General features: G+C 47.4%; 2 protein-coding genes across 5 annotated transcripts in view; one reads left to right on the plus strand and one right to left on the minus strand.

Annotated features, from left to right (window-relative positions):
* mycbpap (mycbp associated protein) overlaps positions 1-16,300 on the minus strand; it is a 27,193-nt gene extending 10,893 nt beyond the window's left edge. Inside the window, exons 1-13 of one of the 4 annotated variants that reach the window (XM_064323465.1) lie at positions 16,051-16,287; positions 11,577-11,689; positions 11,044-11,206; positions 10,553-10,659; positions 10,269-10,452; positions 9,755-9,870; positions 9,040-9,190; positions 7,753-7,865; positions 3,757-3,875; positions 3,439-3,547; positions 2,037-2,229; positions 1,517-1,704; positions 1,260-1,406 (exon numbers count right to left, since the gene is read on the minus strand). In XM_064323465.1, the coding sequence (XP_064179535.1) occupies positions 1,260-1,406; positions 1,517-1,704; positions 2,037-2,229; positions 3,439-3,547; positions 3,757-3,875; positions 7,753-7,865; positions 9,040-9,190; positions 9,755-9,870; positions 10,269-10,452; positions 10,553-10,659; positions 11,044-11,206; positions 11,577-11,689; positions 16,051-16,117 (1,770 nt within the window). In that variant the 5' untranslated portion in view covers positions 16,118-16,287. Of the gene's footprint in view, positions 1-1,259; positions 1,407-1,516; positions 1,705-2,036; positions 2,230-3,438; positions 3,548-3,756; positions 3,876-7,752; positions 7,866-9,039; positions 9,191-9,754; positions 9,871-10,268; positions 10,453-10,552; positions 10,660-11,043; positions 11,207-11,576; positions 11,690-15,575; positions 15,974-16,050 lie in introns of those variants that run through there. The other 3 variants (XM_064323466.1, XM_064323467.1, XM_064323468.1) reach the window with 3 other exon arrangements.
* A 940-nt stretch (positions 16,301-17,240) lies between these two features.
* rasd2b (RASD family member 2b) lies at positions 17,241-19,129 on the plus strand. The gene is made up of 2 exons (XM_064323469.1): positions 17,241-18,091; positions 18,366-19,129. The coding sequence occupies exons 1-2, from the start codon at positions 17,416-17,418 to the stop codon at positions 18,884-18,886; spliced, it is 1,197 nt and encodes a 398-aa protein (XP_064179539.1). The 5' UTR covers positions 17,241-17,415; the 3' UTR covers positions 18,887-19,129.
* Positions 19,130-20,007: the final 878 nt, after the last annotated feature.

The raw sequence follows: 20,007 nt of genomic DNA on the forward strand, positions 1-20,007 counted from the left end.
ACACCACATACACTCCATGCACACACACACACCACTTACTCTGTGAGTGGGATTTTGTGAGTGTACATGGGCGTGTGTGTGTGGGTCCGTTTACGTGTGTGTGTGTGCGTGTCTGCGTCTGTGTGCGCGTGCGGGTGTATTTGTGTGTATGTGTGGGGTCTCACTCTACTCCCCTGCCCTTTGTTTCCCTCTGTCTATTTTGGGACACGCTAACAGATTACAAACCCATTTCCTCCACACCCATTAATATATTCTGCAGATTTAATTATTTTTTAACCTGAATGAGTGACTAATGGGAGCAGCAGTGACAGTCCCAGAGGGACCTAGAAACACAAAGCGGATCCAATTAACCGGCTAATGGACCCAATTTGATCAGTCTCCTGTGTGTCGCCAGGGTAATGAGAAGCCGTGGCACCCATGGAGGGGGTAGGGCTATCGTATCTGAACGACGTGTGACACAGGCACTGATCCGCCCACCTGATTGGCTGGTTGGAGGAAACTTATCTGTCTGAGAGTCTCCCTTCCCAACCCCAGTATCGATTCAGGGGCCGCTGATTAGCTAAAGCGGGTGAGACGGCACAATCTGAGGACAGCTCTAAATTTAGGGCTAGCTGCCCTCCCTGTCACCATGGTTCCTGTCAGGACTGGCTGGCACTATCAGATCAGGTCCTGAGGGGATCTGTGGGCAGACGAGCACACGCAAACCCTTGTGTGTCAGTGAGGCCGGGCTTTGTCACGGAAGGGCCGAGGTGTACTATCGAATGTACCTGACGAGAGGGGTGGCTGCACCTGTGGTGGGAGATGCATTGTGGGATAAGCTGGGGGTGAGCTGCATTGTGGGATTAACTGGGGGAGAAGTCCGTTGTGTGATTTACTGGGGATAAGGTGCATTGTGGGATGTACCTATGGGTGAGTTGCATTGTGGAATGTACCCGAGTGGTAAGGTGCATTGTGGGATGTGGGTGAGGTGCACTGTGGGATGCACTGTGGACGAAGTGCATTGTAGGATGTATTGTGGGTGAGATGCATTGTGGGATGTACCAGAGCGGTGAGGTGCACTGTGAGATCTGGGTGAGGTGCACTGTGGGATTAACTGCAGGTGAAGTGAATTGTGGGATGTACTGTGGGTAAAGAGCATTGTAGGATGTACATGGGTGAGGTGCATTTTGGGATGTACCGGAGTGGTGAGGTGCATTGTGGGGTCTAAGTGAGGAGCACTGTGGGTTTAACTACAGGTGAGGTGCATTGGGGGATTGTACCTGGGGGTTGATCATGTGGAAGCGGTCCTCCTCAGTGAGGTAGAGTTCAGCGGGTGAGCAGGGTCTTTCTGGAGTGCGCACTCCCTGCAGGAGCTCCCAAATCAGCAGTGCAGACACCGACTCAGCTTCTTTCTGCTGAAGCTGTTTCTACAATACACACACACACACACCGACTCAGCCTCCTTCTGCTGAAGCTGTTTCTTCAATACACACACACACACACACACACACACACATACACACAAACACACACACACCTGCAGTGCCTCCCTCTGCTGAGCAGTCTTGTCCTGGTACAGAGCCACCCCACGCAGGGTCACCTGTAGAGTGGCCCCCCCCAGCAGGACGGGGTGTGTGTTGAGGCACCACACCTCACTCACGATTCCCGCCGTCGCCGACTTAAAGATGAACACCACCCGCTGAGTTTCCCCCGGCAAGATCACCGCTGGGGTGGGGGGGGGGGGATGAGAGAGAGGGGAGAGAGAGGGGCAAACGTGCTAAAGGTCATTACTTCCTTCAGCTCTTTCAGTCTAGAATGTTTAGCCCATAGAACAGTAGAGTACTGTAGGTAAAGCACTTTCTCAATTTCCTCTTGCAATAAGCTATCTTTGGTGTGCAGTAGAAGTGCTGTGTGTCTGAGCGTATGTGTGTGCATGTGTTGTGTACCTGTATTGGTGTTGAAGTAGAAGTGATGTGTGTGCACCTGTACTGGTGTTGAAGTAGAAGTGCTGTGTGTGTGCCTGTACTGGTGTTGAAGTAGAAATGCTGTGTGCGTACCTGTACTGGTGTTGAAGTAGAAGTGCTGAGTGTGTACATGGGGCTGGGTCTCGGGAAAGCTGTGCTCCTGGGGCAGGCGTTGCCAGGTGTAGTACAGCGCAGTGCTCCCCTCGTTCTGCAGCTCCAGGTACGAGGAGGCCTGCTCTCCCTCCAACGCCTCGAAGGTCAGGCGAACTGCAATGCCCACTTCCCCCTGCAGGGGGACAGAGTGCCAGAGAGACACGAGAGAACCTTCCTTTCAGTTATCAACAGAACACTCCCTCCCTCTCTGTCACTACACTGATCTATGGGGCGACATAGCTCAGGAGGTAAGACCAATTGTCTGGCAGTCGGAGGGTTGCCGGTTCAAACCCCGCCCTGGGCGTGTCAAAGTGTCCTTGAGCAAGACACCTAACCCCTAACCCCTAACTGCTCTGGCGAATGAGAGGCATCAATTGTAAAGCGCTTTGGATAAAAGCGCTATATAAATGCAGTCCATTTACCAGTCCATTTGATCTGAAGTGACTGCTGATTGGCTAGGTGAGGTTCTGAATGACTGCTGATAGGCTGGGTGAGGTTCTGAAGAGACTGCTGATTGGCTAGATGAGGCTTCTTGCTTTCACCTGTCAGTGTTCCCTAGGTCAGGTTAAGGATGGACATAGTTTTCTGGGAACAGCCTCAGACTGAATCAATACTCTTAGTTTTTCTTGTCTTGTTAATTACTGTATATATTTCTTTTTAAGATAAAGCACTTTGGGCTGCCGTTCATTTTATGAAAATGTGCTATAAAAATAAACATAATAATAATAATAATAATAATAATTATTATTATTATTACAGTGAAATCCCAAATACTGTGACTCATGTGACGCAGTACATGGTGATCTCTGGGTTTAAATCATCTCTTTAATTCGGTAGCTGGTGGGATGATGCCCAGCACCAGTATCCCTGGGGGGATCGTTGGTACATTTATATTTAGGAATTTAGCAGACACTCTTATCAAGAGCGACCTACACAGCTTACAGTTCTTCTTTATCACATTCAGTCCACTCGCAGAGCTGGATCTCAGATATTTCATTGAAGCAATTCAAGGTAAGCACCAGGGTTTGAGGACAATTCCATTTCAACGCAGTACAGGACATTAATTAAAATTTCACTTCACAGGAAATTGTGGGCGTACTTCATTTCGTGACTGACTGAGCTGCAAATGAACCCATTCCCTGATAGGTACTTTGCTCAAGGCTACAAAGTTTGTGCCCTGCCTGGGATTTTTACCAGCACCCACATACAGTTCCCTAATGATTATACCACACTGCCACCCCCCTACACAAACAGCTCTAGCTCACAGGGGGCGCAGCGGTGAGTCTGAGACTGGCTGGGCCAATTAGCTTTCACCGTGACGGCCTCCCTCGAGCGCTGTCACCTTGTGCGAGGACGGACTCCCAATCCACCGGGCCGGCTGGCCACAGAAGTGTAGCGCCGGAACCGATACTGCCTCCGCGATCGCATCATCACCGTGCACCAGTGGGTCTCTGCAAAGGAAAGAGACAGACACAAGCTCCACACCCGTGCGGTGGTGAAGGAGATGGGAGTGGCTCCCACTGTGGGCTTTTTCATACTGGAAAGAGGGTGGGTGCATTTTGGACGGCTGCATAAACAAATGGTATCTGGATCTGGGAGGTGCGGGTTGCCTGTGTGCCTGATGTTATTGTGTTTGTGGAAAAAAGTGAAGGCGTCTCACTGGTTCTCCTTGTGCTCAGCCTCGCTGTCATTCTCTTCTTCCTCCAGCAGGGGGCAGCACTCAGCGGTGACAGAGGTGAAGGGCTGCCCAGTCCCTATCACTGCAAGGCCATCGATCTCCTGCACACACCATTGAGGTCAGAGAGGAACAAAGAGGGCACTGCAATGCACTTATAACACCATGAAGCACTGCAATGCACTTATAACACTATGAAGAACTGCAGCGCATCTGTAACACCACACAGCGCTGTAGTGAACTTATCAACACTGAAAATACAGCTTAAACACCATGGACCGCTGCAATGCACCTATAAACATGAATGGTACAGATCCTTAGACACCATGAAGCAGTGCAGCGCATCTAGACCAGCATGCAGCAATGCCTTTAAAAACACTGAATGTACAGCTCCTATACAGCACTACAGCACATCCACAACAGCAGTGGTAACCAACTCTTCTTCCTGGAGATCTACCGTCCTGTAGGTTTTCACTCCAGCCCTAACAAAGCACACCTCATTCAACAGCTAGGGATCTTGTTGAGATGCTAATTAGCAGAGTCAGGTGTGTCAAGTTAGGGCTGGAGTGAAAACCTATAGGATGATAGATTTCCAGGAACAGGGTTTTGTTGCCGCTGTATGACCACATGAAGCCTTGCAGTGCCTTTCTAAACCGCAGCCAGGCGGACTCTGTTCAGGGCTCTCTGGGTGATCCGTCCCTCCCGCTCTGGAGCCTGAGGCATGATTAATGGAGCTCCGCACTGATGAACACTCGCCAGCGGCGAACCTGACATCCACTCCGCACAGACACACGTGGCACAGCCGTGAGTCAGCGCTCTCCTGGTAGAGTGTGGCGTGCCTGTTAAGGCTCCACTGTTGTGCGTCAGAGGTTGCAGGTTCAAATCCACAACAGAGCAATGTTCCTTGCCCAACTGCTTCAGTACATAATTCATATATATAACTGCATAAGGAAAGTACACAGTTCAACTAGCTCTGGAACAAGGGAATCGACTAAATGGCTTATTGTCCCAAATGTATGTTTTCCAGCTTCCTGGTAATTGAGGTGGGGAGGAGACACCTGACTCCTGGGCCGGTGTGGCAGCAGTGCTGTCTCACAGCTGGAACCTGAACCAGTGGGACGAGCACTCTCCTCCAGTACCCCTCCTTGCTGAAGGAAGGAATCCAGGCACAACCATCTGATTTAGGCCACAGGGCAGTGACCCCCTCCCGTTCGGGAAATACACCTGTCTGGTTACTCGCCCCGCCCTCACCAGGTGTCCAGGTGCGAGGACTACTGGAACAAACAGTCCCCTCTGTTTCTATCTATGTCCTCCTCTTCCCCTCCTCCCACAGCACCACCCCCCCCCTCCCACTCATCCCCCATCACTGACGCCCACCGCCCCCATATCTGCAACGAGGACAGGCTGTTGTGTGGACCATGCCAAGTCCAGAAAAGAACACTCCCGACCCAATGTCTGATCTGCTTTGGTGGAACAGAACGAAGAATTTAAAATAAAAACATTTTTTTTAAAAAGAAAAACTGGAGCAAGTTCATTAGAGAGCCCGCGTGCTCGGCTGTGTCAGGGGGCTGACAGCGGGGCTAACTGTTCCATAAGGCCGTTAGCTCCTTCAGCTGCTAATCAGTAGCGGTAATTGGAGCGAGGGATGCACGGAGGCCTCTGCCCCGCCGCGATTGGCATGGCCGTTGTGGCTCTGTGCCGGCGCCACGGCGATGGATGATGCCTCCGTTAGAACACTCCGATCGCGGCGGCGTGTCTGATCATGCCCATAGCGCCATTACCCTCTGCCCAAGTGTCCCTCTCACATTAGCATGTTTTACATTTATGGAAGCCACAGCATATTTATGGCAGTACAGTGCTGTACTATGTGTGTGTGTGTGTGTGTGTGTGAGAGAGTGCGTGTGAGAGAGTGCGTGTGTGCGTGATATGTATGTGTGAGAGAGAGTAATGTGTGTGTGTGTGTGTGTGTGTGTGCGTGTGTGTGAGAGAAAGAGTGTGTGTATGTGTGTGAGAGAGAGAGTAGTGTGTGTGTGTGTGTGTGTGTGTGCGTACGTGCAGTAAGCTCTCTGCACCTCTGAATAGAACATTCACAAATGTCTTGTGCGGAATCGGTGATGTGGAACACGGAGGGCTTTACGCAAGATGACAGGCTCCACTGAGGAAAAGCCGAAATGTCCCTCCATATCCCCGAGACAGCGATGGTTTACATCATGGGCATTTCATCCAACGTTTCTATCACACTGTACATTTTATGGAGCTGAATGTGATCGAAGCAATTCAGGTCAGCTATGTCATTCAGGTCAAGTGCCTCAACAGCAGTGATGTACCTGGGAATCGAACCTGCAACCTCTGAGCTACAAGCCCAGCTTTCTTACCATTATTTGGGCCACCGCCCAAAACTAAAACACAGCCATACTGCTCTGCTGTGCTGACTTACTGAGCCTGGTGCTTCAAAGCAGGTAATCGCAGTGCTGCACATCGTGGAAAACAGCCTGAGCAGATGCTATGATGTCACAAAGGCGGGGAACGTACTGTGTCATGGAATTAAACTATGATGTAATTACAGACCTGTATTGTATAGTGAAATGAAAGCAAGACCTTGATTGCACAATGTAATTTTAGCGAGACCTTGTTTGTGTGGTAAAATGAAAGCAAGACCTCCACTGTATGATGTAATTAGAGCCAGACCTCGGTTGTATAATGTAATTATAGCCAGACCTCGATTGTATGATGTAATTAATGCGATATAATGAAAGAAATTGTGTAATAACATAAAAACTCAAAGGGACTGATATCCAGGTAGAGGACAATGTTGTAGGACACGGGTTGCACAATGTCCCCAGAAATAAGAGAGGCGGAGCTACAGTTCGAGAGCTGGGACTAAATTCTTAAAGGAATATTTCACTTTGGTATAACACAAGTAATTTTATGGAGCTTACCCCATATTTGCATAGCGTGAATACAAGGGACATCAGCTGTCCTTGCTGACTGTTAACGGCATTGCCGTTCCTCCTGGTTGTCCGACTCCCAATTCACTCCCATTCATTTTCCGGACCTCGCCTAAATGAATAGTTTTAAAGCACAAACTAACCATGGAGGATAATAGATCTATAAAAGATACACTGCCTGGCCAAAAAAAAGTTGCACACTCTAATATTTCGCTGGACCGCCTTTAGCCTTGATTATGGCACGCATTCGTCGTGGCATTGTTTCAACAACCTCATGCAACGTCACGACATTTATTTCCGTCCAGAACTGCATTATCTTGTACTGATGACGAGATGATTCAAACCACTCCGTAAAGTCTTCTCCAGCACATCCCAAAGACTTTCAATGGGGTTAAGGTCAGGACTCTGCGGTGGCCAATTCATGTGTGAAAATGATTCCTCGTGCTCCCAGATCCACTCTTTCACAATTTGAGCCCGATGAATCTTGGCATTGTCGTCCTGGAATATGTCCGTGCCGTCAGGGAAGAAAGAATCCATTGATGGATGGGATAACCTGGTCATTCAGTACATTCAGGTACTCAGCTGACTTCATTTTATTGCCGCATAACGTTGCTGAGACTAGACCTGACCAATTGAAGCAACCCCAGATCATAACACTGCCTCCAGAAGCTTGTAAAGTATGCACTGTCCAAAAAAATCCGAACAGCGACTTTTTTTTGGCCAGGCAGTGCAGTACTAACTTCAAAAGGTCTCAGATATTCACACTATGCAAGTGCAATGGAGTAGGCTCCAGAAGATTAGTTGTGGTATATGACAGTGAAATATTGTGTGGGATCTGTAAGCTAAATCTGGCAATATTTGTGTTTAGTATTGTGCACCATATCTCTAAAAAAAAAATGTATAATTTAAAAAATGAAAGTAAAGCCAGTCCTGCATGATGTAATAAGTGTAGCCTGTACTGTGGGCTGATTGAAGCAGGGGTTCTGGACCGCAAAGGCCCGGTCCAGCCCGGTGCAGCCAGGCGGTCACTCACAGGCTGGCTGAAGTCCAGGTCCATCAGAACCTCTCTGAGCTCCTGCCGGCACTGCTGCAGGTACAGGCTGCGGTCCCAGGTCCGGCCGCTCGAGCGCCCGTCCAGCGCGTTGCCTGAACACGACCGCAGCTGGGGGTTAGACCCAATCCCCCCCGATCTACCTGCGCCTCTATAATGCACCTGCACAGTCTGCCTGTCCAGCTCAGGTCCAGTCAGGACACTGAGAGTCACAGGGACCCACCGGTATCACCACACGCTCAGTATACACACACTGATACACACTGTCAATTCCATCCATTCCTGGCAGATACTTTCACAGCGCAAGTGAACACTTAAACAAAATTCTCGTTGCTATGATACAAAGAATTTTAATCAACAAAAGATAATTCACTACCATCAGAGGTAAGGGATGTTCAGCCTTATATGCATTTTTCTTTAATCGAGAGGTTTCCACACAACGTTAGACGAAGCTCATCTCTGTCACAGCCGCGCCTTCCTCACAGTGACATCACCGTGTTTCCTCCAATCGTTAACAGAGCATTGCACATGACCTTTTGTCACGAAACAGGCTGTGCGGACTGGACCTGTGTTCTGTCTGGACCTGTCACTTCCTTTCATCTCTGGCAAGGAAGAGATGCACATTCTCTCTCTCTCTGTCTTTGTCAGTCTCTCTCTCTCTCTCTCTCTCTCTCTCTCTCAGCAGTACCTGTTTCCTGTCATATACCATGACACTCAGGTAGGTGAGTTCAAACTGACCAAAGGATGAGCAGTAATTTCAAGTAATGAAAATAATATTTCCGCACAGCAGAGTGATGGGAACACAGTGACTTGCCAGATCGTGATGGTCTCCAAAAAGCTTCTGAGGCGAAGGTGGGGGGTGACAGTCATTGCCATTGACAGTCGGAAAGACGAGCCAGGGTGCAGGTATGCTTGTCAAACCCTGCCCTCATTCAATTTACTTTTCTCTCTTTCCCCCTCACCTGATAATGCTACTGTTCTCTGCTTCACTATCACCCTCTTTCAATTCAGTTCAATTCAGTTCAATTCAATTCAATTCAATTCAATTCAAAATGCTTTATTGGCAGGACATATTTCAGTATGTGTTGCCAAAGCATTGTGGAAGACATTACATTGCATATAAACTATAGTGCAATGTCTTTCTCCCTCAGTCACCCTCACCTTCTCCTGTTCTCCGCTTCTCTATCACCCTCTTTCTTACTCTCTACCCCCCAACCCTGTACCTTTCTCTGCTCTCACTCTCCCTCTCCCCCCCCCCCTCAGCAATACCTGTCTCCTGTAGTATGCATTGCGGTTGGCCGATATGGGTGATGGGCTCAGGGTAGCCTCTCTCAGTCTGGGTCAGGGTGGCTGTGATCCCGCTCAGCTCGTCTCCAATGCGCTGGGGAACGTTCCAGAACTCACTGCCCACACGGTAACCCTGGTCACCAAATCAGACACATTTCAGACACAGCCGTTTGGGCAGACACACGCACACAAACAGGCATTTGCAAAGAGCCAAACTGATATACAGACAGAGACACACAGACAGACATAAACTCAAGCAGACAGACAGACAGACAGGCAGGCAGATAGACAGACAGACAGGCAGACAGGCAGACACAGGCAGACACGCAGGCAGGTAGGCAGGCAGACAGACAGACAGGCAGGCAGACAGGCAGACACAGGCAGGCAGGCATGTAGGCAGCCAGACAGACAGACAGACAGACAGACAGACAGGCAGGCAGACAGACAGACAGACAGACAGACAGACAGGCAGACAGACAGACAGGCAGACAGACAGACAGACAGACAGACAGGCAGACAGACAGGCAGGCAGCAGACAGACAGCAGACAGGTAGCAGGCAGACAGACAGACAGGCAGGCAGGCAGACAGACAGACAGACAGGCAGACAGGCAGACAGACAGACAGGCAGACAGACAGACAGACAGACAGACAGACAGACAGACACACACTGGAGGTGTTGGGGGGGGGGGGTCTCACATGGCCGGGGTGCAGGGCGGGCAGTTGGCGGGATATGAGCTCTCTCTGCTCCTGCGTCTTGCGGAAGCCGCTGGACTGGCTCATCAGCAGGGTGCCGACCGGTTTCTGCAGCAGATCTGAGACACACAGGGCTGGGAGTCACATTTCTTTTCCCAAATATGATATTGTACCATGGGAACATGAAAACAGCACTGCTAGACTCATTAGGAAAGGCTTGTCAGAACAAGTCTGTATTATCATGCAGTTTAAGGGAACCATCAACAAAGATAAACAAAGACATAATAATGGTACCTTGTAAATTTAACTTATATAGTTGCACATTTACTCCAAAGGTCACCCACATGGCTAGACGCTTCACTTGTGGGAATTAGATTAAACTATAGCACCCTCTAGGGCTGGGAGGAAAGAACTACAGCATATAACAATCAGCACAAGTCAGGAATTTCCATGGGCCCTACTATTGGCTTGTTGAGTGAATCTAGCCCACAGTTTAACCACTACGGCCAGCACTCACCGGAGATGAAGTCCAGCTGACGCCTCCTCTCTCTCATGTGACTCCTCCAGTGCTGGAGGGCGTGGCTCTGCAGTTCTGAGGGGTGGGGCTGTCCTCGGGGGCGGGGCTTTGGCTTCTCCTCACAGCTGTGCTCTACCGCTACTGGGCCGTGTAACTTTGGGCAGTCCGGCACACGTTTCACCAGCTGGGGGAGAAAAAAGACACAGTCCCGCCCTCGGCTCTTTCTCATTGGCTGGGTGTGATGCCAAGCTAAAACTCCAGTCACTGTAGCCATGGTAACTGACCTGGGTTTCACCCCTGGTCTCCATCTCTCTCTTAAAGTCCTCCAGGCTTCCCAGAATGCTATGCGGCAGGACCATACCCTGGTCATCAAAGCGAGGCCCCCCAGGACCTGTCACATAAAGGCAAAAGTAACACTATGCTCTGGTGGTAAACTAGCATTGTTCACCCCTCAAGGTTCATTCAGCTGGCAAGGTACCATATAGTGTATCAGGAGCGGGCTGATTGCAAATTGAGTCCAGACAAACAAATATAAGGAAATGTCCCTTCAAACATCTAAAAAGTAATTCTGGATAAGAGCACCTGGGGTGAAAGCTAAATGAGCTTTCTTAAATTCCTTCAGACCTGTCTTCAGGCCGCTGACTGTAAGCGGCCTGAAGACACGTCTGAGGTAAGAGGTAAGAGGACTTTTATAGACTTACAAAAGTTATTTACATTTCATCTTATATCTCAGAGATGGACTGAATTACTATATGGTGCCCCCTGTCTGTCACACCTGTGTACTCCAGCGGCAGTACGGCAGCATCCTGTGGGAGGGGCCGTGCCACAACCACCCTGACTGTCTTCCGCTCCTCCTCCAGGGGGCGGGTCTTCCGTACCAGAACCCGGGTCACTGTCTGGGGCTTCTGGGAGTCCTTAGGAGGCTGGGGTACCCATAACTGCACACAAACACGCACGCACGCACGCACGCACGCACAAACACACAAACACACAGTCAAACAGACACAGTATTGTTAGTATAATAATAGTTCTGGTGTATGTCCAAACATTACGTAGGTGCATTTCAGCCATTCCATCTACAACTGGGTTGGGTTCAAATTTCAAATATTATTTAAAACAAATTTTCCAGTGATTAGGTGTTCCTTAAATATACTTTTTTTCTAACCCTAGTCTTCACATCTTAGGCTCAAAAGACGGTCAGTAAACATACTGGATACAGAATAGCGTTCAGACACGATTCCAAGAACAGGGAAACACATTCACATGGATCCATATGGGGGGGAAACCCCAGGGCATTCTCCTCCTCACCTTCTCAAGGTCCTCCCGACGAATAGCCAGCGCCTGGATGTCCTCCCCTTGAAGGGCGGGGCTCTGGGAGGGCGCCTCTGAGACAAAGGAGAACTCCTTCAGGCGCTTCTTTTCTAAAAATACAGGGCAAAGAAGCATCCATTACATTACATCACATTGCAGTACATCACATTACATTACATTACATCACATTGCATTACATTGCATTGAAGTACATTCAGCGCAACTTACAGGAGTGAACGTGTGATAACGACAAGAAAGCACAGAAGATCCATTTATAGTCAGTAAGAGTAAAGGTAGCCACACAAATACAGAGCTACACCTGTCCTTATACATCTACACTTGTCCTTATACACTTACACGGGTCCTCACACAGCTACACCTGCGCTTACACACCTACACACATCAAAGACCTTTAGCATTTCTTCAATCTGTCTCCAGAATTTATTGCCTTATTTGCTGTACTTTATTATCAAATGAAATCAACGCGTTCCCTCAGGGCTTTCCGCAGTCTGCCTCTCATTGCCCCACCACCTGAAGCGGCTGCCAAAACCAAAGACCCAGCGGTCAGCCTTGGGGGGGTTTAGCCGAGAAAAGCTCTGCTCTGGATTCACGCACCCAGATTGATCAGACAGCTGAACACCGTGGATAGTACAAAATGGAGGGATAGGAATGACATCACAGTTTGCACTGAAAGGAGAGAGGAGCTCCACCAATCACAGCGCACGTTCATGAGGAAGAAGGGGAACAGAGATAGTTGTAACCGATGGATACTTTCTGATCATATTGCCAGGATCCCTTTAAGCTGCAGACCATGTGATGTTCTGAGCCAGGCCATGACATCTCAATCTCAATCTCATCCTGTTATAGTGCTGGGCTTGAAAATACACATTCACTTCCTGGTTAGGCTACAGGAAACTGCAGGTCGGGAAATAATGTGTTCACTTCCTAGGAAGTCTACAGGAAGTTGCAGGCCAGGAAGCAATGTTTTCACTTTCTGGTGAGTCTACAGGAAATTGCAGGCCAGGAAACAACGTGTTCACTGCCTGGAAAGTCTACAGGAAGTTGCAGGCCAATAAGTGATTGTGGCAAACACGCCTGCCACAGGCCACCGAAGTGGCTTTTCTTTGGGGCCCTCCAGCACAGAGACACAGGGAGAAGATGTTCAAACAGTCCACATTTATTCCACGAGGGTTTGGCAAGATGTTACAGCCAAGTGAGCAGATCTCAAACACTGTCATGACAGAGAAGTCCTGATGTGGTGGGGATGGCAGATTAACCGGCGCAGTGATTACCTCACTACGCACAGGTGCAGCCACTCCTGTTCCTGGGTCCAATTAGCCTGGCCAATTATCTAATTATTAACCAATTATCCAATTGGCCAGGTCTAATTAGCTTGACCCAGGGCAGGTGTGGCTGCTTAAACCAGCCATCCCCACACCACAGTGATGTTTTTACTTCCTGGGAGGTCCACAGAAACACATTGCTTCTTGGTGAGACTACAGGAAGTTGTGTGCCAAGAAACAATGGGCGCATTGGACAAAGGATGAAATGCGCTTGTGCGTCTTGAAAATAATTCCAGATAAAAGGGGCAAAGAATTTAAAACAGAACTGACCAAACTTGGTTTTCACACGTGGTGTCTAAAATCAAACAGTCAGATCTTGTGGAGTAGTTTTTGACCTTCAGTGTGATTAATGTCGAGAGATAAGGGGGAATTTTCATGATAAGGGCCTTATATATAAACAAAATGCAGGGTTGGAATGTCCTTAAAGATGGCGGACCTCAATGTGTTCACTTCCTGGCGAGTCTACCGGAAGCTCCAGAACTGGAAGCAATGTATTTCCTTTCAACTACAAAACTACAGGGCTGGTAACAACATTTCAACTCCCTGGTGGAACTACAGGAAGCTAAAGACAAAATACTATTTCCACACCCTGGTAAAGCCGCACAAACCTAGAGGACTGACAACAACAACAACAACGACATAAATTCTGTGGAGAGCTCGCCCCCAGCCATGAGTTTAATTACATGCTGATTAAATTAAGTAACAGTATCATGACAAAAGGACCTCCGTTCAGATTGAAAAGAGGGAAAAAAAAACGGTATGGAAATTGCGAGCGCAGCCCCCGCAGATGTTATAAAATAGCGGCGCAATAATGAATGCTGTTACATCACTGCAGCCATTACGGGCCCTGGCGCCACCTCTGACCCGGAGTCTGTGGCTGAGCATAAATCACCAGGATCCACATCCAAACACTGGCACTTATGCAACTGAGAGAGAGAGAGAGAGAGAGAGAGAGAGAGAGAGAGAGAGAGAGAGAGAGAGAGAGAGAGAGAGAGAGAGAGAGAGAGAGAGAGAGAGAGAGAGAGAGAGAGAGAGAGAGAGAGAGAGAGAGAGAGAGAGAGCCCGCAGTTACACACAAACAGAACAATTTTTATATCAATTTTTTTTGTTTGTTTCATAATCTACACGCATAGAGACAGACGGGAACAGGAAAAGTGAGATAGAGACAAGCAGACAGAAAGGGAGAATAAGGGTGAAGGAGAAGTAGAGGTTGATAGGGGTAGAGAGGGAGATAGAGAGGGAGAAAGAGGGTGATAGAGAAGCAGAGAACAGTAAAAGACGAGGGGGAAAGAGAGAAAAGTAAATTGAATGCGGGCAGGGTTTGACAAGCACACCTGCAGCCCGGCTGGTCTTTCCAACCATCAATGCAACCCCCCACCACCACCACCACCCCCCACCTTCACCTCAAAAGCTTTTTGAGAGTATCACGATCCGGAAAGTCACTGTGTTCCCCTCACTCTGCTGTGCCTCGATATCATATTCATTACTCCCCTGAGTCATTATGGTCTGTCCACCACCAACCGGCAGCTTCTGAACGTTTCGTCAGTTTTAGGCTCAACACAGAGGCTACCTCACAAAATGTTCCCGGGGCTGTTTGGTATTAAGAGAGGGAGGCTTGCTGTGGTTGTATAAACCGTGCTGTGTCAGGACCAATCTCTTTGAACAGAAGCATAGAACTGCCTGTTCCACATGCGCTAAGGTCCGTCCTCTGATTCTCAATTGCTCCGGCCCACCACAACGTGTTCGGATGTACTAATCCTCATTGCTTGCGTGTACTCAAGGGGATTCATATCTGATGCTTCTTGAATGTTCAAGCAAAGGGTCTGTTCCAACGATGTTTTAAAAACAGCCCGACACCCACCATTACACGCACATGCATGGATCGTGTCATGAACACGAACAACCCAGGCGCGATTATCTAGCCCACCACAAAAGGCTGAGGAAATGAGAAGAGAATCCACAACCATTTCGCCCTTCTCACCCACACCTCCGCGCTGCCATTCGCTGATGCAGGAAACCTTTAAACGGGCGCCAGAACATTCTACTCGTGCACAGAATCTGCACTCCAAATCTCGATATGCATCACAGCCAGTATACTACACTATATCACAATCACTTAGCAGCCTTGCTGATCCAGAGTGACTAACAACACTCAGTGACATTCCTGTTGGTCTCAGGAATACAAAAGTGCAATATCACCAAAAGGGCACCGAAGGCCAATTTAGAATTTCTAAGAAAAAAAGTTCTGATTGCTCAGAAAATGGACGCACCGCAAATTAAAAATGTAAACCTCACGTTTCTTGTGTAACATGTTCTCCAAAAGACCATTACCCCTGTTGGGGCCATTTTTGTGTTATTTTGTGCTTTATGTATAATATGACTATAGAAAATACTTAAGATGACAGTAAAGGACTTTTCCCAGAGAAGCTGTTCTCATTCCAGATTGAGAACTTGAAAAGAATAAAAAGAAAGAGGACTCAAGGTCACTGAAGGGCAATAAATTATATTAGGCAAAATACATAAGAATTGGGTTTGGTGAAAAGAGATTGGCCTTTGCCAGCTAAAAGTTTCAGAGCCAATGTCCCAATGCAAAATTGCACATAACTGAAAGACTAAATGACAAGAATGAAAAACTGATCAGAGTCAACATTACCTTTCTCTAGCGTTTGAGCATGACAAAGTACGCAGATGGTACACATCAAAGCAGCGTTCCATAGTGAACCTGTGAACCACAGTGATCCCTATAACATGAAGAACTGTGAATCGCAATCATTTTAAAGAAGAAAAAGCGCTCTCACTCCTGCATTCAGCCTAGGAGTAATTGATGTCATTCGATTGGAAAGACAGCAACATTACAACGTCAGGTTTGATAGATCCGCCACAACTGCCCGGAAGGTTTTGGTTTTATTTTATATGGCATAAAGAGATTGCTTGCATCACCGAATGCTTTCAACCCGCTCGGAGGACATTTGCACCGGGTTGTAAGCGTTCATATCCGTGCCTGGTAAAAAAAAAAAAAAAACGGTAGGTAGAGTTTAGCTTAGGGAACTTATGGCATATCCATAAAAAAAAACGATGGCAAAATTGTTGTGATATACTTTCGTATCGCTCGTTAACTTTCCACACACCTTGAGGGGTCCGGCACCTCGCCTCTTTCTTCGCGATTTTGCCGAGCGATTTGTTAGAGCTGTCCATTCTAAAAAAAAAAAAAACTAGACGCTTTCGTGATTAAACGTAACGTTATAAACAAGCGCTTACAAATGCACTTTAAGGCCCAGTACATTTACATTTAATTTACTTCAGCCCCCCACTCTGCTAGCGTGTCCTCTCCGCTTGGTCGTGTCCATGACAACGGCATGACTTCCGCATATGTGAGACCTGTTAAAGGGAATTTATTTCCCTTCACCGACAGAAAATCAGACATCGGTTAGAGAATAGCTTATCGTCGTTGAATTTGCAGTCTATCCGCTGAAATAAATGTAGCTTAGGCCCTAGGCTATACCCTATATAAAAAAAAAATATATTAATAAATAATGAAGCATACGAGGAGTGAGAAAACACCATGCACCTATGACTAATGACGCCTACAGTACCCTGGGTTTTCCGTGGCATGGTGAGCCCACTGGCCCACGCCGCGGCGAAGTAAATCCGTTTCCTGAAATACAGTGTTGAATGTTTTAAATAGAATAGGATATCACTTTGTTGTAGCTTTCATTTGTTAGAATGAGTCAACTGCATGAACTGAGCTAGCCTACTCACAGTTACTTACAGAGTTACTTGGCTATAACTTATTTAATTTCTTAAGGTGCGTAAAACAGGTGAAAATAACAGGTGAAAATAACATTTTTATGTTGCTTAAATTATGGAAATCATAACATACGTTTCATACAATTTAAGACAAACATAACAGCCTACATTTGACCTATATTATCAGCTTTATATTATTGACGCAATTGGCTTCGCATGGCTATGCCCCGTCAGGGAACTGACCCGCAACCTTCTGATTTAACCAGTACCCCACACGTCACTTTTAGCCAAATGTTTTTTGGCAGGTTGATGCAAGCGCAGTTCAAATGTAGGCTACAGTTATAATTACCCACGTTAATTGTAATTCACTAATATTGGCCTAGGTCCTGTATGCAGTATACAATCTTGAATATGTATTTCCATTACACTGTTCAAGAGTCAGCAAAAACGTTATGTTCCCCTTCTTAGAACACAACAAGCTCTACAGCCCCGCCAATCAATACTCGGGTTCTTATTCGCAGAACCGGCTGGTGACGTGAGGGGCGAGTCTCATCGTAGGGAATATATATAGCCTTCCAGCGTGTACGCAGTATTCGCTCGGCTAGCAGCTGCTGAAACAATCTCAGGTTTGCAGAGGCTAGGACACATATGCGGTGGAGTACCGCACCTTTCGCTCGGCTACAGGGGAGATAAGTTATAGGCTACACTTAGTCACACTCGAACTAACAGTAGTAGCAGAAAAGATAATGGAGGCGAAAAGACCCGAGCAAAATAACTTTTCTGTGAAAGGCACCGCAGATATGTCGTGCTCTTGCGTGGATCCGGTTGTGCGCCGCGGTTGCGCTTACAGCGCTGGGCAGCTCTCCGGCGGGAGAGGCGTATGCAGCGGCTCCTCCCAGGTTCTCCTGGAATATAAAAGCGCCACTCAACATCTGGCATCGTCCGGAGTTAAGGTCTCCACTATATCCAAAGCGGGCATGGGTATTTTAAAAATGGCCACGTCGCACTGGAGACTACAGGAAAAGAAGGCACGGGTGGTGCGGTCCTCAAGCGCCGGGAATCGCCACTCTTCGTCCGACCGGTTCCCCTGCAAAAGGTCTCCCCTTGATCAGCTCGCGGCTCTGGTACTTCACGGCCAGACGTGCTCCAGCCATATGGCACAGGAGACCGGCCAGGATAAGTTGTGCTCCACCAAACCGCAGAACTGCAGGCGCATAGTGGTGCTGGGCGCTCCGAAAGTGGGGAAGACATCCATCCTTCGGCGGTTCCTGCGGGACGGGTTTGAGGAGCAGTATCAGCCAACTTCTGAGGACTTCCACAGGAAACTCTACCAGATTCGGGGGGAGACCTACCAGATAGACATCCTGGATGCGTCCGGGGAACGAGCTTTCCCTGCCAAACGCAGACTATCGATCTTAACAGGTGTGCAGTGCGAGCGCGTCTCATTTTATGGAGAGTACACTCTCACTGTAATTTGCGTTTAGCAAGGACATGTTTCTCTCTTTAAAAAAAAAAGATACATTTGAACAATTTTGCTTTTCAAATTCGAGTACTAGGCCTATATAGTATGTATACATATTCTGGATATTGAAAATTGTTTGTTAAAACGATATATGTAATGCATGAGTCCCAGACTGTGATAATTCACCTATTGCACGGATGTCGGTTTATTCTAAACTCAGATTGTGTTTTGCAGGCGACATTTTTCTCCTGGTTTTCAGCGTGGATGACAGAGGCTCTTTCGACGAAGTGCGCGCGCTGCGCAAAGAGATCATCGCGGCCAAAAGTAAACTCCTGAAATCCAAAGAGAACGCCCGCGTGCCCACCGTAATCTGCGCGAACAAAGTGGACTTGGCACCGGAGGAGAGAGCCGTCAGTCGGGCGGAGGTTCGTCAAGAGTTCGGGGAAGAATGTCCTTTTTTCGAGACCTCCGCCAAAGACAGCATCAATCTGGAAGAGGTTTTCGAAGCCCTGGCGAAGCGAGGTGGACTGCCGACGGAGACCGGGCCATCCCAGCACCGCAAGATCTCCATCCGCTCGTACCAAGCGTTGCGCTCCGATCGGACTGCAAATAGAGGAGTCACCCACGAGATTCCCTGCGGCGCGTTGTACCCGCTGGCTCGTCGGCCTAGCTTCAGTACAGATCTCCGCAAAGTACTCGGTCCCAGCACTTCGCGGAAAGGGGGGAAATCTCTTGAGAAATGTCAGATTCAATGATAGGAGTATACTTTATTCTTAATAATCCGTGTATAGTCTGTAAAAGCAAAACGAATGTTGATATGTTTATTTCCACAGCGTTTAGCCTTGAGATAGCAGAATTTCGCACGGATTAATCAAGCATCGTTTGACATTAAAAGGTGAAGAAAGAATTAAATAAAAAATGCAAAATATTTATGTCAAGGCTGCTGGCTGGACCAGTGCATTGTAAATAGCCTTCAATGTAAATAGGCTACTGATCGAATGACTCATATAGTATTTCCGATTTTTAAAATAAAAAACAAACAATTCAGTGCGTGTGTCTGTGAATTTATAATTATTATTTTTATTTGTTGAATCCTTTTACAAACTTACTACCTATTTTGGTAACCTTCCCGACTCCTCATAGAGAATTTAAATGAAAAAAAAAAACGCTGAATCCCTTTCCTCAGCAAATTCAAGCCATTCATGGAGACAGGAAACAAGTGGGTGTTTGTTGAGTCAAGCATTCAAATCTGTGCGCTGTTGCGTAACACACGCCTGCAGACTAGAATGCGCAACAGGTATAAGCGTAAAGTAGCGTTACCTCGCGCTTCTCCCTGCAAAAGCTTGAGTGGAATAATGGTTGGCATATGGTTTCTGAACTACCTTAAACCAACCTTCATTTTAGTTTGAATAAACTGTCGTTTATTTTTCTCTGAAAAGTTTGATGTATGGTGATGATAGACTATTTCTAATTGATTTTTTTTTTTTGTCAGCTGGGATGACAGACTAGTAGGTTGTGTTGGCTAGGAACTGGTTGGGGTACACTCCAGGCAAGAGCAGGTGTGCATTTGGACATAGCTAGGGGCTAACGACAGGACATTTAATGACAACCCCTTTCTCGGAGGCTTAAATGAAATGAAATATCCATATAACGCTGCTTGGTTGTATTAGTACAAAAGGTTTGTTAAACATTTCATTAGATTAGTGAGCAAAAAAACATGATACATGCACATGGTAGAAAATAAAATAATCTTGGTGAGACTCAACACTTTTTTATGCAGAAGAAATTGTGATTGGTTCATGTATCTATCATATCCGCGTGAGGTCTTTAACAGATCCTCCATCAAAGTTCACTTTCTTGAATTTCTGTACTAAAA

Source organism: Anguilla rostrata, chromosome 2, assembly GCF_018555375.3.
Source record: "Anguilla rostrata isolate EN2019 chromosome 2, ASM1855537v3, whole genome shotgun sequence".
NCBI classification, from domain to species: domain Eukaryota; kingdom Metazoa; phylum Chordata; class Actinopteri; order Anguilliformes; family Anguillidae; genus Anguilla; species Anguilla rostrata.

Bases quoted from the DNA above. Each gene is read 5' to 3' on its own strand.
- rasd2b (XM_064323469.1), top strand. From the start codon at position 17,416: ATGGAGGCGAAAAGACCCGAGCAAAATAACTTTTCTGTGAAAGGCACC. The intron at 18,092-18,365 runs GTGTGCAGTGCG...TGTGTTTTGCAG, and splicing joins CAGACTATCGATCTTAACAG to GCGACATTTTTCTCCTGGTT.